This window comes from Miniopterus natalensis, chromosome 7, assembly GCF_054644295.1.
Source record: "Miniopterus natalensis isolate mMinNat1 chromosome 7, mMinNat1.hap1, whole genome shotgun sequence".
Lineage (NCBI taxonomy): Eukaryota > Metazoa > Chordata > Mammalia > Chiroptera > Miniopteridae > Miniopterus > Miniopterus natalensis.
Window position 1 is genome coordinate 53,290,150 of NC_142087.1, and position 20,841 is coordinate 53,310,990.

Genomic DNA, 20,841 nt, shown 5'->3' on the forward strand with positions numbered 1-20,841 from the left:
GAGTGCTCACAATGTGCCAGTCTTGTGCTTGGCATGGGACTCCAACACTGATCAACTCCGACCCTATCCCTGACTTCATCAGGGTGACAGGTGGTGACAGAAACGGAAGATAAGCTCACCATCAGCATACAAAGAGTCCCCATTGTAGTAAACACTGTGAAGAAAATGAACTTTCATAGAAAAGCTAGCGGGAGGGGAGCCTAGCACAGCTGGCCCATCCTCATGAGGGACACCTCTGGTGAGAAGTCTGGGAAACGGTCTCTAATGTAGGGCTACTTGCAGTTTGCCTCTAGGTTTGCCCGATGGGAAGGTAAAGAGGGAGATAAAAAAATGGAGTGAGTTCACATCTTAAAAACATGATTCTGAGATCTGAAAGAGCTGGGAGACTGTGTCTGGGAGATATTTGGTGTTTAGAGAAGAGGTAAGTGTGCAAGGGAAGGGTAAGTTAGCCTGGAGTGGAGAGGAAGCAAGGAGATGGAAAGGATGGGCCTTAGTCCGGGCCAGTAAGGCCTGGAAACCATGGGGCACAAGAGGTGCTGGTGGCAATCGGTGCTTTTGGAAGCTGCCAGGAGAATGATTTAATTATGAAGCCAAATAGGGTGGACCTGGAGCTGTGACAGGAGAGGACTCACTTGGTCTTGGACAGGAGGGTGGAAAGTAATAGGGAATGGGCAAGAACTGCTGTATGCCTGGGGTCAGAGCCTGCAGAAGGACCAGCGGACAGGCCAGAGTGTGATGCCAGCCCCGCCTGGAGGAACGGCTTCGTGCTTTATGCGTGAGCCAGCACAAGAATGTGAGACTGCATGTGGGGCCCGTCTCCACAGCAGCCACATGAGCCGGTCGCGCCCCCCCACGGCGGGGAAGCTCAGCTCTTTACTGAAGCAGTGTGCGACGGTCTGGAGAGAAAGCCCGAGGAAGCCTTGAATCCATGTTCCCATCTCTGGTGGCAGATGTCTCCAGGATTGCAGTGGTGATGGAGAAAAGTTTCCTGTTTCTTGGGGTTTGCTCATTTCATCCTGAGAGCTGGGATATGGCCCTGAAGGTGTGAAGGAAGATTCTGACATTTTTTTTGTTTCCATTGGGCATAACCCAGAATTACCTATTTTCCTGTGAGCACTAGATCTGGTGATGCCAATTTCATAGTCGGGTTGTGAGGATGACTACGTTCTGCATTGTTACATTGCCACTCATTATTATTTTTGACCTCCAAGTCTTTATATTAAATCAGCTACTTGTGAATTATAACTTGTGAAATTAGTATGGCTTCCAGGGATTATAATTTTTTACATAAGAAATGTTGAAGATTTGCTCCTTTCACAAATGAGATTTTTCTTAACTCAAACCTACCAAAGGAGACTATATTTTTAAACAGCTTTTGCTGTTTAAAAATTTAATTGACATACAGAAAAGTATGCATATGTTTTGACATATGAATACACCAGTGAAGATTACCACAATCAAGATAATGCATGTATTCATCACCCCCAAGCGTTTTCTCATGCTCTTCTGTGATTATGACTGCCCCTCCCCATCCCCAAGTGACTACTGGTCTGCTTTCTATTATTATAGGTTAGTTCACAATTTTGAGAGTTTTGTATAAATGTAATCATGCAGTAAGTACTCTTGTGGAGAGATTGGCTTCTTCCAATGAGTATAATTGTTCTGAGATTCATCCAGTTTGTTGTACGTTCCCATAGTTCATTCCTTTTTATTGCTGAGTAGTACTCCACTGCCTGAATAAACCACAGTTTATCTGTTGTTTCATTGGTGGGCATTTGAGTTGCTTCCAGTTTTGGGCTATGAACATCTGTGTGCAAATCTTTGTATGGAAATGTGCTTTCAGTTCTCTTGGATAAATAACCTAGAAATTAAGTGGCTGGGTTATATCTTAGGGGCATGTTAAGCTTTTTAAAATATTGCCAAACTGTCTTGCAAAATGGTTGAATACCAGAGCAATGCTATCCTCATTAAAGGAGATGAAATGCACTCCTTCCTTCAGCTTTCCATAGGACATTGGTCAACACTGGGTCTCTGGTCTAACAGGCCTTTTTAAAAGCCCAGTTCTGCTACATTCTAAGTGCAAGTTCTCTGTGCCTCAGTTTCCTTACCTGTGAAGGGGATCATAATAGAGCTTAGCAAGAGAGATTTAGAGATTAAAAGAGCCATTTCATGTAAAATAATTGACACACTTTATGGTCTCCACAAATGTTAACTATTACTAGTAACCATATTTCAGTGGAATAAAGTTTCTGTTCCAGACATCCCAGAGAGGGTGGCTTTAACCAGATGGGATTTCTGGGGCAGATCCTGAAGCCTGGTATGGCCAAGATTAAATATTGCCATTCTTTTCACTCAGAGTATATCATCCTCTCCCTTGCAAAATCTCTCTTTGGCCTTTCACCATCTGCATTCCTGCGTGGCTTCGCTCGGTTTCAGTTGCCTCGGGTGTAACTTAGATGACTTCAGCTTTCCAGGTGCATTCTGGGGTGGTGTGTAGTCCTGATGACTGGCCCAGCTGGTGGCCAGCTTAGGAAGGTTCAGATCAAACTCCCAACCCACTCTAGAGCCTTACTCTGGGAACTGCAGTGTTGTATTCCAGATCTGGCCTTGGGGATGGCACCTCAAGCCTCCCCCACATCTACAGATTTTAGACTCCCAACCTAAAGTGATATCTGTGGAGTGCCTGCTGTGGCCCAGATACTATTCTAAGCAAACTCACCTCTCATTTAAGTCTTACAGTGCTTCATGAGTTGGGAGTATTATTATCTTCATTTGACAAAGCAAGTAAACTGAGGCTCAGAGAGGTTAAATGAGTGGCCACATCCTGTGTTCATTACTTTACATCATAGCTGGTCCTCAGACCAGCCAAGACTGAACATGGCAGCAGCTTCTAATTACTGTAGGTATTTTCCTTGAAAACTTAATATGAAAGAGAAAAATCTGTTAAGGCTGCATTTATAAAGACAAGAATTTACTATGCTGGCTTGAATTTTAGTGTTTGGGATTTTTTAAAGAACGATTTGGGATATCCCCTTTGTATGGTTTGAATGCATTACAGCATTGGTATTACAGGTGGAGCCCATTTCCAAAACACAGGATTTATAGGACCAGGGTTTCTCTCTCACAGGTTGGGCTTATCTAGGTAGCAGGAGACCTAGGGAGATTTAATTTATTAACATTATATTTATAACACTTTGTTTCCAGTAGGACCAAAATGGCTTATATGCATCCAGGACAGATAAGCTCTTGAGAGCCCTTTAATTCTCTTCTTGCTACAGGGATCTGTGTTAGAGTTCTCAAGAGAATGGATCTTGAATGGCTCCAGGCATTTTGCTTCATTTCAGAAAAAGAAGAACCAATTCTCTTTGCTTTGAGTTAGCAGTTTTTCAGAACGGAAGTGATTGAGGAACGAACCTCCATTTATTGGAAAAAGCACTTCTAAAACTAAGACACAAATATTCCTGAAATTGCCTGCCTGGTAGGGAATGCAGAGTCACTTAGTGCAGGAGAAAGATATCTCTTGGAGAGATAAAAGCTGGGGGTGGAGTAGGTGGAAGTTACATTCACCTCCTCCCAGGTCCAAACTGGAATTACAACTAAATTATAGAAGAATCAGCCTAAATAACCAACTTAAGACTAGATGAACAGAAGTCTTACAACCAAGGATTTACAGAAGCCACATCAAGACTGGCAGAAAGAGTGGAGAAGCGAAAAGGACTGGACCTGCTCCCATGCGCTGTGGTTAAGAATCTGCTGGGATAGCTCAGCTGCAAAATTCCCTCCTGAGGAGTGTGGTGTCTCAGCCCCATACTGGTCTCCTTCTAGTCTTGAGCACCAGAGTCGGGAAGAGGAGCCCGCTTAACTCCTGGCTGTGAAAATCAGTGGGGTTATGTTCACCAGGGAGAGACAGGAGTCTCCTAGAAACCCAGGCGCCCTCTTAAAGGGTCATGGCACAAAATCTCATTCCCAGCCACTGCTGCAGAGGGAAGGCAGATCTGAGTGGACTGGAGTTGTGCGAGGACAGGCCGGGTTGTGTGGCTCCTGGGGGAGAGCTGAAGGGACAGCCACCAGGGTGCCTGTGCTGGGTTGCTCTCCCACACTGCCCGTAGATGCCATCTTTCCTGGGTCAAGCACACGCCTCCATACTGCATCAGCTTGGAGAAATGCACTAGCCCCACCCTCCACGAAGGCCAATTATTTGTATTTGTGTTTATTATTCCCCGGAGATCCAACAGACTCTTCTTCGAGCTAACCCCCTACTTGTTTGTATTTTTCTTCTTTGACCCGAGTTAATTAGAAGTGTTTAAAATTTTTCAATTATATGTATTTTTCACATTTATCTTCATGTTACTTATTTTTAACTCAGTTGTATTGTGGTTAGGAAGATAGTCCATATAAAACCAAGTCTTGGCATTCATTCATGAGCTTCATTCATGAGCTCTGTGGCAGGACTGGTGGTCAGTTTTTGAATAGGCCCTGTGGGTTTAAGAATAATGTGTTTCCTCTCATTTGGGGCACCAGGTTATATATGTGCAGCTGTAACATAAAACTTATCAGGTTAAACAAATCTATTATATCTATAATAATTTCTGTCGAACACTATGCAGGAAGTATAGGAAACTTCTCCTCTTTGATTATGGATTAGATTTGGCTACACATAACAGAAAATGTTATATAATATAGCTTAAACAAGATAGAGATGATACATACAAATAGTCTAGACTTCATTTAAGTGAAAGATAAATACAATTCTGTCTATGCCTAAGTGTCCAGGGCTGATGTAGTAGCTCCCTGGTGATCTGGGAATATGGGACTTGTTTCCTCCCTCCCTGTAGCTATCAGGGCTGGAGGTTCTTCCCTCTACTTCTCCTACCATTCTCCTGACTTCAAATTTCCTGTGCTACCCACCCCTGTGATCCCTTAGTGAGGCCTGCCCATGGCTGGCCTTGCCCATATGCCCTCTTCAGTGAAGACTACAGACTGTTTGTGAAGTATTACCAAGAGTCAAGAGCTGTCCTTTGAACATGCTGCATGTTCTTGGATGCTGCTTAACCTAGAATGAAATTTCCTTAATTCTATTTCAGATTTCTGACCATCGCTATGTCTTTTTCTATTCATCTGCTATCCCAATACCTTATTTTAAGATGACACGATTATTTTGAGGCGGTATAATTGAGAAACTGATGTATGGTGAAATATCTTTAGTAATGGAAAATGGAAAACAGTTTTAGATTGAACTATGTTTCCAGCTCATCAAAGTCCTGCCATAGACCCAGCTTTAAAATGAATATGTGTGTGTGCTCACGTATGTGTATTTTGTATAAGAGAAAGAGAAATTGATTGCTTTTATACTAGGCATTGTTGCTTAGTATTTTATTTTATTTTATTTTTATGCTATTTTTAAATAAAGAATAATTCAATTTATGTAAACTAAAACAAAATATATCTCCCACCCCCTGCCTCTGGCAACCACCAATATATGTTCTCTGTATCTATGAGTTTGGTATGTATGTATGCATATATGTATGTATATGTTTTCGAGGTCCATCCATGTTGAAGCAAATGCCAAGTTTTCATTCTTTTATGTGGCTGAATAATATTCCATTGTATATATACACAGTTTCTTTATTCATTCATCCAGTGATGGGACACATAGGTTGTTTCCGTATCTCAACTATTGTAAATAATGCTGCAATGAACATGGGCTGTATATATCATTTCAAATTAGTGTTTTTGTTTTCTTTGGATAAATTTCCAACGTAGAATTGCTGGATCATATGGTAGTTTTATTTTTAATTTTTTGAGGAACCTCCATACTATTTTCCACTGTGGCTGCACCAATTTCTAATTCTGTCAACAGTGTACGATGTTTTTCCTCCACATCCTCATCAACACTTGTGATTTGTTGATTTATTGATGATAGCCACTCTGACAGGTATGAGGGGATCTCTCATTGTGATTTTAATGTGCATTTTTCTTGTGATTAGGGATGCAGAGCATTTTTTCATATACCCGTTGGCCATCTGTTTGTCGTCTTTGGAGAAATGTCTGTTCAGATCTGCTCATTTTCTAGTTGGCTTGCTTTTTTGCTGTTGAATTCTATGAGTTGTTTATATGTTTTGGATATTATCATACAGATGGTTTGCAAATATTTTCTCCCATTCTCTAGGTTGTCTTTCTGTTTTTTGATGGTTTCTTTGCTGTGCAGAATGCTTAGTGTTTTCATACATTACACCTTTTTGCCCTCCCAGTGTATGAAGCAGGTTACGTATCTCCACTTGGAGATGAAGATCCTCAAGCAGAATGCCTGAGACACTAATTTTCCCCAAGCACAGCCTAGGCTCCAGCCGACCCTCGGTCCTGACCAAGGCCTGACTGATTCCTCCCTCAGTAGTTTTAACCGTAGGCCAGCCCTCTAACACATGAACTCGTTGTATCTTTAGGTCATCACTGAGTGGTCTTCTCACATCATCCTTTAGGCAGCACCAAGAGTCGCTGGCAGCGGAGCGGGAGCGGCGGCGACAGGAGAGAGAGGAAAGGCTGCAGAGGATAGAACGGGAAGAAAGGAACAAATTCAGGTGAGAAGGATTTTCAGATTTTTAAGGTAATGAATTGAAATTAAAACACACGACTTCACAGGTCTGTATGATTAATCAGTAGTGTTATAGGGTCAGGAAGTTTGCATTTTCTTTGGATTTTGTCTCTATTTTCAAGGAAGAGCAAGACATACCATAGATCTAGCTTGTTACAGCCTTTTTTCCCCTCTAATCATATGGCAGGAAGCACAGAGAACAATTACAACTAATCCAAATACAATTAAGGATTTGTGTATTCTTGAGTCCCCCGTTATCTACAATGGTCTTATCCAGGCCTTTCTAAAGACAGAACCTAATTGTCTTAACTTAATTTGTCATTTCCCCCTAAAGCTGTTCCTGTTTTGTTCATATTCTATTGGATGCATAAAGAAAATGCTTTTCTCACGTTCTTGTTTGCTGCTGTTCCCTGTAGCAATCTTCAATTTTTAAAAAAACAGCAATCTTTCCTCCTATGGGGTAAAGAAAAGTCACTGTGCTGATTACTCCCAGTCCATTGTCCCCCAAGCTCCTGGTCTCTGTTCAGCTCCAAGACTATGTTCTTGGGGGTGGCCCACGCCAGGTTGCATGTGTCAGCCTGTCTGTCCTGCTGAGTCCAGTGTTGCTCTGTTTCTTTGTCGGCAAGTTCACCTGTTCTCGCTGCCCTCACCTCCAACCACTCCCCTCCTCTGGGCTTCATGCTGTGCAGCGCTTCGTCGGATGCAAAACACAGACCGAGCCTTTCCTTGCACATTTCCTTCCTTCTCACCCTTTCCTCCCTCTTTCTTTCCCCTCCTTCCTACTTGCCTTCTCCTTCATCTTCCCAGTCATGTCCCCTAAGGCTTCGGCATTCTTTCTTCATTTCCCTCCCCATCACCATTCCCATTTCCTCAGTTCATTTCGTTGACAAACAATATTCCCATCAGTTACTCCCAATTAAACCTTCAAAGAAAGTAACGCATTGTCAGTGAGGATTTACAGGTTCAGTAAAGTTTTTTACAGCAGCCAGGAAGAGTATGTGGAATTGTAGAAATGATCAAAATATGAGCAGAGTTGTGAAGCTGCCATAACTGTAACTCACTACCATGTGAAAACAAATATCTCGAGTCTGTGTTGAAATGCTGATCCTGGCTTTGGTAAGACTGTGTTAATGGGCTGCATGAAGTAAACCAGCATCCGTCCCCACGTGATTGGGTGGCAGACCCTGAGCTGTCAGATTTCTACCAAATGACACATGGAAATGCCAGACATGTATGCACCATTTCTCATGACGTAGCTCTGGAAAGTATCACTTTTGGAAAGACCAATTTGTAAAAACTACTGGGACAGGTTAAATGCTTCCTGTGTCAGGGAGATTTGCATATTTTACCACTAAATAGCAGCAGAGAATCTGACAGAAACACCTGGAAAATTCAGAGAGTAGCTGACACATTTGGATTTTGATTGAAAACCTCTGAAAACAAGGCAAGGGTTCTGAGTCAGGTAGAGTCAGCACACTCCCTCCTGTTTCTCTGCACCACTGCATGCACCGTAAATCCTGGACAGAGTGCATGGAGCTCTGAAAACTCCAAAGTCTTACAGGGAGCAGGGGACTCGAGGAGGGGACTAGCATCAATGTCCCATCTAACCAGAGAAAGTTTACCATTTATTTCTCCAATATCACCTCGTTTGTACTGAGACACCCCAAAACCCAGACATGCATACCAAGTGTGCACTGAAAGGGCTCTAAGAGAAGGCCTCTCTTTCTGGGCTGAAGAGCAGTAAGAGGAATTCCTAAGGGTCAGAGATTGGAGAAAATCTCCTGTTTTTCATGTTTTATTTTTCTCTCCTACTCTAGCCTCTAAGCAATTTGTGATAGAAGCACAATGACTGCAGCAATGTCCAGGCAGGTGCCTAAAACTCTGACCAGAAGATCTATGACCCCAAGAGCACTAGGCATGTCACCATTTTCCTCTCTGTGTCCTCCTGCTGCGTTGCCATGGGTGCACAGGGAGTTATTGGAACTATGTGGCAGAGCAGGGAAAAGAAAGCCCAAGCTTTCTGGTTAGAGGACCAGGAAGGGAAACAAACCCAAGGAAGCCAGGAAATGATAGGAAAGAGTAGAGAAATCAAGAGAGTCTGGATTTGTGCAAGTGTGGCTCAGGACCTAAACTGCAGAATTTGACAACTAAGTACAGATGGACCACCACTCAGGTCCCAGACTGGCCACTGGGTGGTTCACACAAGACTTGATTTTAACAGCACTAAACATATTTGAGAACTGAGCTAACATTGGAACCAAAATAAGAAGACAGTCAGAACTTGCAGGCTGAACCTGACTTAGTTGTTTGCCTTCTAAAGGAAAACAAAAGAAAACAAGTTTCTTCATAGAATTTAAATAAGACCCAGAGTCTCTTTGCAGAATATTTAAAAATATACAGAATGCAATCCAAAATAACTTGTCATGCAAAGAGCCAGGACAATCTTAATTCAGAAGGAAAAGAGAATCAAAATATGCTAACCACAAAAGGATGTTGTCTTTATCAGACAAGGACTTTAAAGCATTTATTATAAATAGGCTCTAAGAAGTGAGGGCAGATAATTTTGAAACAAATGAAAAGCCAAGTCTCTGCAAAGAAATAGAAGATATAAAGAAGAACTAAATGGAAGTACATATGGAACTGAAAAACTCAGCAACCAAAATAGAAAATTCATTGGATAGGCTGGATGGCCAAGTGGAGACGAAAAAAGAATCAGACTTGAAGACAGAACAGTAGAAATTATCCAGAGAACCAAAACATTGAAAAAAAATGAGCAGTCCCTCAGGAACCCATAGAAAAATACCTAAATGTCTAACATTCATGCCATTGGTGTCCCAGAAGACTAGAACAAGAATGCATAGTGCATTGCAATGTATAATTTAATCTATACACACACACACACACACACACACACACATATATATATATAGTGTCACTCTGTCAATAGAGATAGGTAGTTAGGTTAGATAGACAGATAGATAGAAAATATTAAAATAAACCATGACCAGAAAGGAATGCTGATTATCAGGACATACCACACACAACTATTAATTACAATGACTGTATTTTCTTCCTAAAAGTCTAAGGATGTGAATGAAAATACATTTAAAAATGGAAATAGGAAAAGCTTTATAAAGTAGTCCCTGGGGTTACCCAAATGGCCGACCTTTCACCACCCATTACGTCGATTTAAGTTATTCCTGTTACCATCTAAAAGTTGCCCTTATTTACTGTTATTTTGTTGAATATGTTATTAAACTTCTTAGGTTATGGAAAGTTGTATTTCTAGTGTGGAAAGTGATGGGGATGGATGTTTATAAATGATAAGTTTGAGTCTTTGCTGCCTTTTCCCCCTCTCCAACCTGTTTTAGTTGTCCTGACCCACTGCTCCTTTCTCTCCAGTTACCAGTGCATCGAGGGGGTCGGGCGCTCAAACGTGTTAAATCCAGTGTAGACAACAATAAGGTCAGGATTCTCCAGGAAAATAAATGGTCTATTGGGAGGTGACTGATCACACAGTCTTAAACTTAGGAAGAGGAAAACAAACGTTAAAATTGGACAAAATTGGGCATCTCATGGGTACAGGCAACAGAGAATACACAACGAAGAGCTTCCAGTGATCCCTGCAGAGCAACAGATTGCAAGGGATGCAGGAAGAGGGTCCTGGGCTGGGGGAGGAATGTCCAAACGGAGCCGTGCTACGGGGATTGGCCAAGACACTTGGAGCCACTCAGACTTCATCCTTGAGACGAAAGTTGTGGAGCTACTGGAGCTTGGTTGAATGTGAATCTCCTCTGAAAGCTATTGCTTGCTTGTCATTGCTGTATTTTATTTATGTATTGTGTCACCCTTTAAACTTGTTTCCTTCTCTCTTCTCCACATATGCTTGCATTCTTCTTTCCAAAGGTCATGTCTCCGAGTGAATCCAGTAACCCCATGTTTTCGGACTTCCTGTGATTTTATAGAAAATCCATTATATTTAGTATTTTTAAAGTACCGTCTTTACCCTTGGTTTCTAAAAATTCAACTACAAGCACTTTCCATTTCCGAGGCAATAGTGGGCTTTCGTTATATACTGTTAATAATTTCTTGGCAATTTTATGAGCATATAATTCTGTTCTTTTTCTTCCCTATTTTGTTTCTTCCATATATTTTCAGTAGCCGAGAATATTTAGATAAAAGAGAGGAACAAAGACAAGCAAGAGAAGAAAGGTTTGTATATCTCTTCTTTCCCATGTAACCAAATTGCACGTGACTTGGCACTCCTAACCAAGCATGCAGTGGAGACTGTGTTAATTAAAGTATAATAGCTTTACCTAGGAGACCTAAGACCTTTGGTAATTGGCACTGTGCAGACTAGGGTGTCCTGGTTATCTAAAATTTCAAGAAAGTACAGGTTTATTATTTAATGCCATCATGCTGCGAAATATGTGTCTGTCTCCAAAGTTCTCCAAATGAGCATGTTAATTTAGTATACTGACATATGGTATATATTTTCAATATCTTGCACCACCACTACTGAGCCTGGGTTAGGTGTCTTTACTGCATGTTTCCAGGTCACTTGTTCAGCATTCTGGCAAATATTTGAGCACACATACTATGCCAGGCACTGGCTAGGGTGCCACATCCACCTGAGACACTCACTGAATGTGCTGATCACATACCTCTCTCTCTACTGAACTGTACTCAGTTTCTAGGTGGCAGGAACCATGCCTGGTTTTCTGTGGTTGTCCCAGTGCCTGCCACAATTCTTGGCACATATTCGACACTTAGGAAAGATGTATGGAATAAATGAGCAAATGAGCTAACAGCTTTATTTCAAATATTCAAACTGTAAACCAGCTTTTAAAATTTCAATGGCAACATGCTTTGAATCCCATTAAAAGATACAAAGATAGTGTATTCACTGTCTGATTAATTTAGATAAGCAAAGGAAACTGTTTTGGAAAGGAGAACAGCAAAAGACAAATTTTTACCCCACAGCACTGCAGTTATTCCCTCTACCACCAGATGGGGTTACTGCATGGAGAATGGAAAGGCTGATTTCATACCAGAGGCAGCTGGGAACCTGTCTCTGAACTTTGCCAATAAAAAGTGGAATCGTGCTAATTTTTTTAGACATCATCAGCTAAATAGATCAGGACAGTCTGAGACATGGAGGAGTGGAGTCTGCCTGTGTTCGATTTAAAAATTAGATGCTTAGTTCAGCCTCATAAATAAAACTATGGCATTGTTTTAATTCCAACATTTAAATTATACCATCCTAATAACCAGTTGTAGCCAGTAAATTTAGAGTGAAAGATGCTGGTAAAGAAACAAGAAACTTCTCTCTCTCTAATTCATACCATTTTTTGACATTTGGTGGACATGACATATACTCTTACTGAAAATGCTGTCGACTTTGTGCCCAAGCTTAAGTCAAATTTTATCTTATTTTTTTAATGTTCCCTCCAGATTTTGCACCTTTTTGGGCTTTTGACAACTTGACTGTCAGGTCATGTCTGCATGGGCCAGGGTTGGAAGCTCTTGGGGAGATGTAAGGTCCTTGCTCAGACTGACCTCAAAATTTTCCAAACCACCAAAGGCTACCTCTTTCTGGATATTATTTACTGTTTCTTTTCCCAAAGCAGAATATCACTTACTCTGGAAAACTTGTGCAGAGGAGTTTGCCACTCCTCCTCTGTCTCCTCTCACTCTGACCTCAGTTCTCTCCCTGATGCCACTAGTCTGCCTGGGCCTCTTAGCTGGTGCTGGAGCAGGCTCCTCATAGCCCCGTGTGGGATCTTTCCTTTAGCCCACCTCTCTGTTTACATGGGGTTTGGGGAAGCATCTGGACATTTTTCTCTGTTTTAGACCAGCCACTTCCCTTGCTTAGCTTGCGTCTCGAATTACCTGGTGAAGATGGGAGTGCAGGAGATATACTTTCATCCCTATTTGGAAAGCTGTTGGGGGTAAACCAGGAAAAGATAGGACTTCCAAATATAATGGACTTTGGAGATAGATGGGGAAACTGATGGAGATCAGAGGTGGAAAGAGGTTCAGATATAAGGACAAAGACTCCATCTGTTAATAACTCTTCATGATAGAGCTGGGCATGTGTAGGGTCCATGTTTCTTAGTCTTAACGCAGCAGCTCAGAAAGAGAGGGCCAGAGACACAGCAGAGGGTTTCTGAGGTTTGTAACATCTCATGTAGCAAGATGAATATCAATTTGTTCTTTTGAGGGATAATGGCCATCCAGACACATTTGATTTTATTTTGATTTATTTCATATCATCTCCATAATTTCAGGCTGTTTTATGGACAATGGTGCAGACTCAGAGTCAATTTCTGTTGAGGTGCTACTTCTAATTTTTTTAAATATATTAGAAGAAAGCCTTTATCTGATAATTGATTTAAGTGACATTCAAGAATAATTTTTTTGAGGGAGTAGTAAGGAATGAAATTCAGGTTGGGGTGAGGGTGGGGATTAGTCTGAGGGGGTGGCAGGATGCGGAGAGGAAATGCCTTATGGCAAGCAGGGTTATGGGGACAGGTACAAGGGAAAGGTCGAGACTGGACTGGGATCTGGGAGATGATGCCTAGAATGATCAGTGAAGCAGGAAGACAGGATTCTGAGCACCGTTTAACAGGTATGAGGACAGAGTAGGACTTAGAGGCTGCCAGAAGTTCCCGTGAGGGGGAATTTCTGAGTAGGAGGGTGGCAGGAAAAGTCATCAATAAGTAGGTTCAGGTTAATCTAAAGTCAAGCAGGGATTCAAAAGGGTCCTGTGGAAAGAGACTGGGCCTGAGTACGTTCCCTTGGCTGCGGGACCAGCCTGCCACCTGCACCCATGGTGGATGTTGAGCTCATCCCGGAGGTTTGTTTGACTCTCTCCCACTGCCCTGTGAGCTCTGTGAGGCGGGGCTTTCCTGTTTATTATTAAATCTATAGTGCCTCCTGCAGTCCTTAGCACATGACACGCCCTCAACAACTGCTCAATAATGAAAAGATGAATGAATAAGCAAAAGATATGGGCAGAAGGAAGGTAAATGGGAATGTGTAGATGGAGGAGCAAAGGTGAAGTCTTTTCTTGGGGCTATGGATAGAAAACCCAGTGCTTTGCACACATAAGGCTTCATCAGAGTCTGTGGGGTGGGGGTTGTGTCACTAGACAGCAGGGATTTGTGACAGTCATTGCATGGGCTGGTGGGCTTCCCAGATCAAGTACTATTGGGCTCCTAAATGGTGGTACTTAGAGGCACTCTATAAGGGAAGGTCATGATATAGCCGTCCCTGTCCCAGGGATGGCTGCAGGTACGTGTGGGCCAGGAGAGGTCACTGGGCTGGACAGTCTACATGCCAGGGGGCCTGGCTCTCCCCGTGCATATCAGTCCATCCTTACCACTCTAGCCCATTGCAGGTGAACGCCTCTGCTTGCTACCTTTTTAGAAAGAATTAGTGGCTCTCAACACCGGGGTCTCCCTGCCCCTGCCGTTTTAAAAAGTTTTTAAATGTGGCAAAATATATGTAACATAAATTTACCATTTTAACCATTTTTTAAAGTGAATAAATCAGTAGTGTTCAGTACATTCACATTGTTGTGCAACTACTTCCCAGGTGCTTTTCATTTTGTAAAACTGAAAATTTTTACCCATTAAACAATCCCCGTGTTCCCTCCCCTGCTGTTGTCCCCAGATAAACACCCTTGGGACAATTCAGATTAAACCTGTGACCCTTCCCATGACTCCTGGATCCTCAAGGCACAGTGAGACCTAAGGGTGCACAGGAATAGCCTTTGAGTTGTATTCACCCAGACTCTGGGTGAGGAACCCCTGGAGTCCCCGAGAAAATGCAGTGAGTCCTTTGGCTGCTAGCACATGCCTGCCAGCCTACCTGCCCATGGTTGGGATCTGGAGAGGCAGGACCAGGGCCCACCCACTGAAATGAATGGGTCGTCCTCCTGGCTTTGTTACTGTTCTCCCTGCGCATTTCTGATTTTGCTGAGCACTGCTTTCCTGCTCCAAGAGTCCAGTCTACTGGACCGTGCAGGACCCTTTTTTGCATGTCATTCCTTGCCTGTCTCTTTCTCCTATCCCAGAAGGCTTGGACTCAATGCGGGATATCTGTGCTCACAGACTCCTCCTGGGTTTGCAGCCTTCCTGGCCTTGAGTTTGCCACTATCTCATTTAAAATATGCCCCCTACTGCCTCTGACCATCAAGATCACTTTTTTCCAAAATTCCCATCACCTCCAAGCCAGGTGGTTTTCCCTTGCTGGTCAGAATTAAGTTCAGAAATACTCTTCTTCTGTCACCTCTCCTACATTTTGAGAGGTGATGTTGTTGGCAAGAAAAGCCCAGAGTTTCCAAAGCTTTCTCTCTGGGCATCGCTTCTCCATCCTTCCACTGTGAGGCAGCTGCTCTGGAAGCCAACCTCAGACATTTGTATATATGCAGACCCACCGCACATCTTTTATCAGTGATTCACCGTGCAAGTAAGCTCACTCCCCAAGAAAGTGAAGTAGGATACATTTGTCCCATTGCACCCCGTGCTTCAGGTGGACCCCTGCAGGTGGGGTGCTGCGGCACAGGTTTCTCACTGTGCTCTTTGCTCATTTCCCATCAGCTGACAAGTGCAAGGCACGGAGGGAAAGAACAAAGGAGGGTAATCTTCCTGTTCTCAAAAATCCTATTATCTGCTTGTTGAAAACAGACATACACATGTGAAAAGATGACTAAATATGCCAGGCAGTAAATGTAAAATGCCATCTGAGTTGAATGGGCTACATATCCGACATGAGTTCAGAGGCAAGGCCAAGATCACTTCCAGCTGTGGTGGTCAAGGCAGCCTCACAGGGGGAGATGCACATGCGAGCCTGGCCTGGAGGGCAGGCTGCCGCTGGACTGGCAGGGAGAAGGGTGATGATTACAGATGTGGGGGAACCACGCCCACCTTAGGATGAATGAAGAAATGCATGCTTTCTAAATGCATTTTTAAAGGTTTTATATAGGTGCCCCAGGTGAATTAGGAGTGCCATGTGGGGGCTATGGTGGGCCAGAGTTGGGCGCTTGCCCACGGGGAGGAACTGAAGCATTAAATCTGGATGGATGTGAGTAAGGGTTTCAAAGTTTGGTGGTGGGTAAGATAGTCAGAACCTGGCTACAGCTGGGTTCATAAATTTATTTCTGAACAAATAATGGTGGGTAAAATTAGCAGACATCTGGAAGAGGCACATATTTCAAAGTTATTTTGGTCTGATCTATAAAGCGCACCATGAGGACTATGATTGGTAGCTGGTCTTAATAAACAGTTAGTGGGTTCTGCCTGCCTGAAATGCAAAACAGATGTATCTTTGTTCTTTTAAACTGACTTTGATGAATAAACTATATGTGACGTCAGGTCCAAGCTATTGGATGTCTGAGTCCGACTGAGAAATATTTTAGAATATAAAAAAGTTTCCATGGTCGACACCGAGAGAACAAAGTGAATTCCAGTCGCATTGCTGTTAGCATTGAAGCAGGTTCAGAAATGCAGGGAGGCCTTCGTCCAACACTCCCTTTTGGTGTTTGGGGGGCACTGTTTCTCTCTGCCACACAGGGGCACCCTCCCATTTCACAGCTGTGAGTTCCGAGGGCGTGTGGTTTTCAGCTGTCACTGCTGGGCCTTTTTGATGGTCATTATTGTTGTTTTGCTTATTTGTAAAAATGTTTCCTAAAAGAGCAAACTAGGATTCTGCAGCAGTGATCCAGTATCTGGGGACTGTGTGATGTGGCCATCTCTCCCAATTTGTTTGGTTATGCATGATGCGGGATTTTTAATCATTAGCATCTTGGCTTTGCTGGGTGTTCCTGGCAAACGGGCCCTTCAGCCAGCCCTGCGCTGTGCTCTGTGCATCAGGAAACCAGCTCACTCTGCAGGTGTTTCATCCATAAACAAGCATCAGCCACGGGCTCCTCTTTCTTTTTACGGAAACCCTTTGGAATTTAACTTTCAGATACAAATACTTGGAGCAGTTGGCAGCTGAGGCGCACGAGAAGGAACTGAGAAGCCGGAGCGCGAGCCGGGGCAGAGCTGACCTCTCCTTGGACCTGACCTTACCAGCAGCCCCTGCCTCCCCCGCCCCTCTGAGCCCAAGCCCTTCATCTCTAGACTCACAAGAGGCTCTCACGGGAGCATCTTCCTCCCCAGGAACACCTCAGCATCCCCAAGGTGAGTGCTGGGAGAGGAGAGGGAAACTGAAGGGTTCATTAACACCAAACAGGCTTTTTCTGGGCAGTGGTAACCATTCCTGTGTTCAAACGAATACAGTCAGCTAAGGGTCAACTTAGAGGGTGACTGCAACCTGTGTTGCCACAAGTAAAATAGTGTTTTCAGAGCCACTTATATTAAAGCAAAATTATTTGTAAAGATTGTCAATGTATAGTCATTGAAAAAAAAATACCAAAAATAAGACTTACTTTGACATCTAATCCTAAATTACAGGGTTTTAACTTAGTGCTTTATAACTTGGATATTATTTATTTATTGGATCTGCCCCATAAAGGGGCCACTTGGAAATGTTCTTACCCTAGGAATTGTCGGTCTGGTTTAAATTAAACTGATGGAGTATAAAATTAATCAGTGCGAGCAAAGAAAAGTGTGGACCTAGTGAAAACAGGAGTTAAATGTTGAAGAAAAAAAATCAAAAATAGTAAAGATTATTGGCACGAGGTATGGGTGGAGGTGCTTGTGTGCAGACAGGCAGGCTCTCCCTGGAAAAACTCCCTGTCGCCTTAGCTTTATTTGGGGGAAAACAAGGATGCTGCAGCCTTGGAGCATCAGCTGTTTTGCTGAGTGCTCTGCAAATTGTGGGTCCGTTTCCTTTCACATTAACACGGAGGATGGCTCTTGGGCACAGGCGCCTCTACAACGTAGGCTGATTAACCCTGCGGCTAGCACCGTTGGGTTTACTTGAGTGTTATGGCTTGCAGCCTGACGGAGCCTTAGCCAACTGAAGACAGCAGAGACACTAAACTTTTAACTCTAGGAGGGTTGACTAAATATGGCGTAAAGTTTAATTTAAACAAGGCAGGACTCCATGACCTCAGCAGAACTGGATGTAACAGAACAAAGCTGTCTGTCCAATTCTGTGCTGGCTCTGCCAGCCTCGGGGCTCATTGTGCAGGAGCAGGCTGGCTGCAGCCCGGCTCTCCATCACGTCCAGCTTCTTCTGGTCCCTGAGCCATGAAGACTGTCCCGGGCAGATGGCTCAGCCTTAGATGAGTAATGTTGGTCTTAAAATACTGAGATTCTGAGAATCAGGAAAAGAGACTGTTCTGACACATCTCTGTGCTTTCCAAATCCTGCCCTGTATCACTGCTCCATCTAAACTGTGGTATTTCCAGAGATGATATGAAAAATAGTTCCCTGCGAAGGAGTTCAGCACTTAATCTTGGGGCTTTTAATTCTAATTGTTGTACCTCCTGAAGTTTACAGAATGGTTGTTTCAACTGTGAAATACAGAGCGGCCCCAAGCTGAGAGGGAATTGTCAGTATCTATAAATAGTTTGTCCTCAAAATTTTTAATCTACTTGATAATTTGTGGCAAAAAGAGAGCTCCTCAAGTATTTTATCCAGTTACTGTCAAACTTGAGGCTGTTCTAGCCAATGAAAAAGAACATTTTAAACTTCAACAGGAACACAGGAAATACTTTGAGTATGTATAATATGCATTTGAGAAAATAAAGTTATTTCAGTATGCTTTCAGCAAGATAAATAGCAAATGTTACTTTCCTTTACAAAGAAGGAATTCACAGAGACAGAGTATTTTATTTTTTTTAATCCTCAACTGAGGATATGTTTTTTTTATTAATTTTTTTTTTTTTTAGAAAGAGGGAAAGATATATATAGAGAAACATTGATTGGTTGCCTCCCGTACCGGGGACTGAGTCCACAACCTAAGTATGTGCTCTGACCGGGTATCAAACCGGCAACCTTTGGTGCCTGGGACAACGCTCCAACCATCTGAGTCAGCCGGCTAGGCCCTGAGCTAATGCTTGACTGAAATCAAACAGTAAGCGATCTCTGCCTCTAAAAAAGGAATATGGAACTTGAATTTAGACATAATTACAAATTGATAGATAGCATTGTACAATGTTTGCTTTTTCTGAAAAAGAAAGCAGTGGCTCTTGTGCAATCTAGAAGATTGTTAAGTAATTATTATCCAAGTCATTTGGGACCAGTGAAGTACACTAACATTCTTGTCCCAATACATAACTGAATTATTCAATTGGAGAGTACAAGTGTATGAGAAGAAATGCTATTAGAGAGTGGTCTCAGAAAGCACTGCTGAGGCTTCCTTCTGACTTGGGGATCTTCACCCTTAGGACAGAAATATGAAGTTGGTCAGACAGAAAGGATTCCCTCAGCCCACTTTGTTATAGCATCCAATTAATAGCCTATTCTTTTTACCAGGTCCCATTTTCAAATGCTCAAAGTAATTTTTTGCTTATCCCTAACATTTACAATATCCCGGCATCTGGAGGAAGAATAAAAAATATAATCACACATCCAGATGTTTGTCCTGCACCAAACACCTGGCATGTTGTAGTCCAAATGTGCCAGGGGTTGACTCGCTTTTTCATTCTTTCACCTTGTGGAATCATGTGATAATTATCCACTTCACATTTCTGTCCTGCTCTACCCCATCCTCCCAAATACTACTAGTTAACACCTTGCTGTGCATCTGAGTAAGCAGGGGGGAGGCTAGTATTCATATTTTACTGAGTCTCAAAGAGGTGGGAAGATTTGCTTCAGATTTTGTTGGCACATTGCTGGGAGTATAACCAGTGTTTTGTTTTGTTTTTTTAATCCTTACCAGAGGATATCTTTTCCATTGATTTTTAGAGACAGTGGAAGGGAGGGGTAGAGGGGGAGGGAGGGAGAGAGAGAGAGAGGGAATCATGGATGTCAGAGAGACACGTTGATTGGTTGTCTCCCTCACTTGCCCCCATTGGGGCCAGGGATCAAACCTGCAACCCAGGTACATGCCCTTGACCAGCAATGGAAACCGTGACCCTGCAGTGCACAGGCTGGTGCTCTAACTACTGAACAACACCATCCAGGGCCAGTGTTTTGACACTTAACCCAGCCATTTCTCGAGGCATCATGGTATCACAGTATTTGTGGTGTTCACATCAATGCCACACCTTCTCCCCAGTAACTGCAAAACTGTGGCCTACATTTCAGAACTATATTTACAAAAAAGAGAAAACAAATATATTCGTTTTCTAATTCTGTGCCCGTAGGGATTAAAGGTCACTTTCTGAGTTCTTTTGTTAAAACTCCTTACTCAGATTCTGGAGGACTTTTTTTTTTTTTTGAAATTTTATTTTTGTTTAAAATATTACACATGTCCCTTTTTCTCCCCAATGACCCGTTCCACCCCGTTCCTCCCCGTTCCTTCCCCCTCCCCAGTCCCTCTCCCCACCATTGTCCGTGTCCTTGGGTTGTGCATATTTGCATATAAATTCTTCGGTTACTCTCTCCCCCTCCACCCACCCCCCCCCCTCCATCCCTCTGACATTCATCAGTCTCATCTATGCTTCCATGTCATAGCAGGAGATATGAAAATGTTAAAAGCTTCTTTACCTTTTCTCTTACAAAATATACTTTAAAAGAGGAAAGAGCTAATGGTAAAATCCCCATAGCATTGTGTGCCATCTAGTGAGATCTCTCAGCCCCAAACCTTCCCAGCTAAATCCGCTGTAACTTGCACATGAATTAGGCCACTACCCCGCCATCAGTCCAGTGTGTGCTTGAATTGTTTTTCCATCTGGCCCTCTTGTGGCTCGTGGCGGATGTTGTCCCAGTACTGCCTAGTCTTAGTGGTGATGGTCTGAATATTTTTCCTCTGTGTGAAGCTACCAGTCCCACGTGAGGAACAAACACATATGTGTGTTCTCATTTGCACTGTGCTGTAATTAACGGAGACACTCAGCCCGAAATCTAGGTACACATGGAAGGGCCTATCTCTTCACCCACTGCTTTAATTATCCTTTCCTTATTTTCACTGAGCTCTGATGGTATGGATCAGATTACCTATCTAATAAATTTATTTCCTAGTATTTAAAAAAACTCACAGATGACACTAGAAACAAGTAAATTATTCTTGCAAACCAGAGAAAAAGGTACAGTGTTTTTGTTGGGATAGAGTTCTTTGATATGACTCTCGAGGAAGTTACTCTGAGGATTAAAAACAATTTGTGTCCCCACAAGTCAATATAGCGA

General features: G+C 42.8%; 1 protein-coding gene across 2 annotated transcripts in view; it reads left to right on the forward strand.

Annotated features, from left to right (window-relative positions):
• Positions 1–20,841, forward strand: part of FHOD3 (formin homology 2 domain containing 3) — a 396,157-nt gene that overhangs the window by 301,853 nt on the left and 73,463 nt on the right. Inside the window, exons 15-17 of one of the 2 annotated variants that reach the window (XM_087819066.1) lie at positions 6,444–6,578; positions 10,754–10,804; positions 16,568–16,782. In XM_087819066.1, the coding sequence (XP_087675192.1) occupies positions 6,444–6,578; positions 10,754–10,804; positions 16,568–16,782 (401 nt within the window). The remainder of the gene's footprint in view (positions 1–6,443; positions 6,579–10,753; positions 10,805–16,567; positions 16,783–20,841) is intronic. The other variant, XM_087819067.1, reaches the window with a different exon arrangement.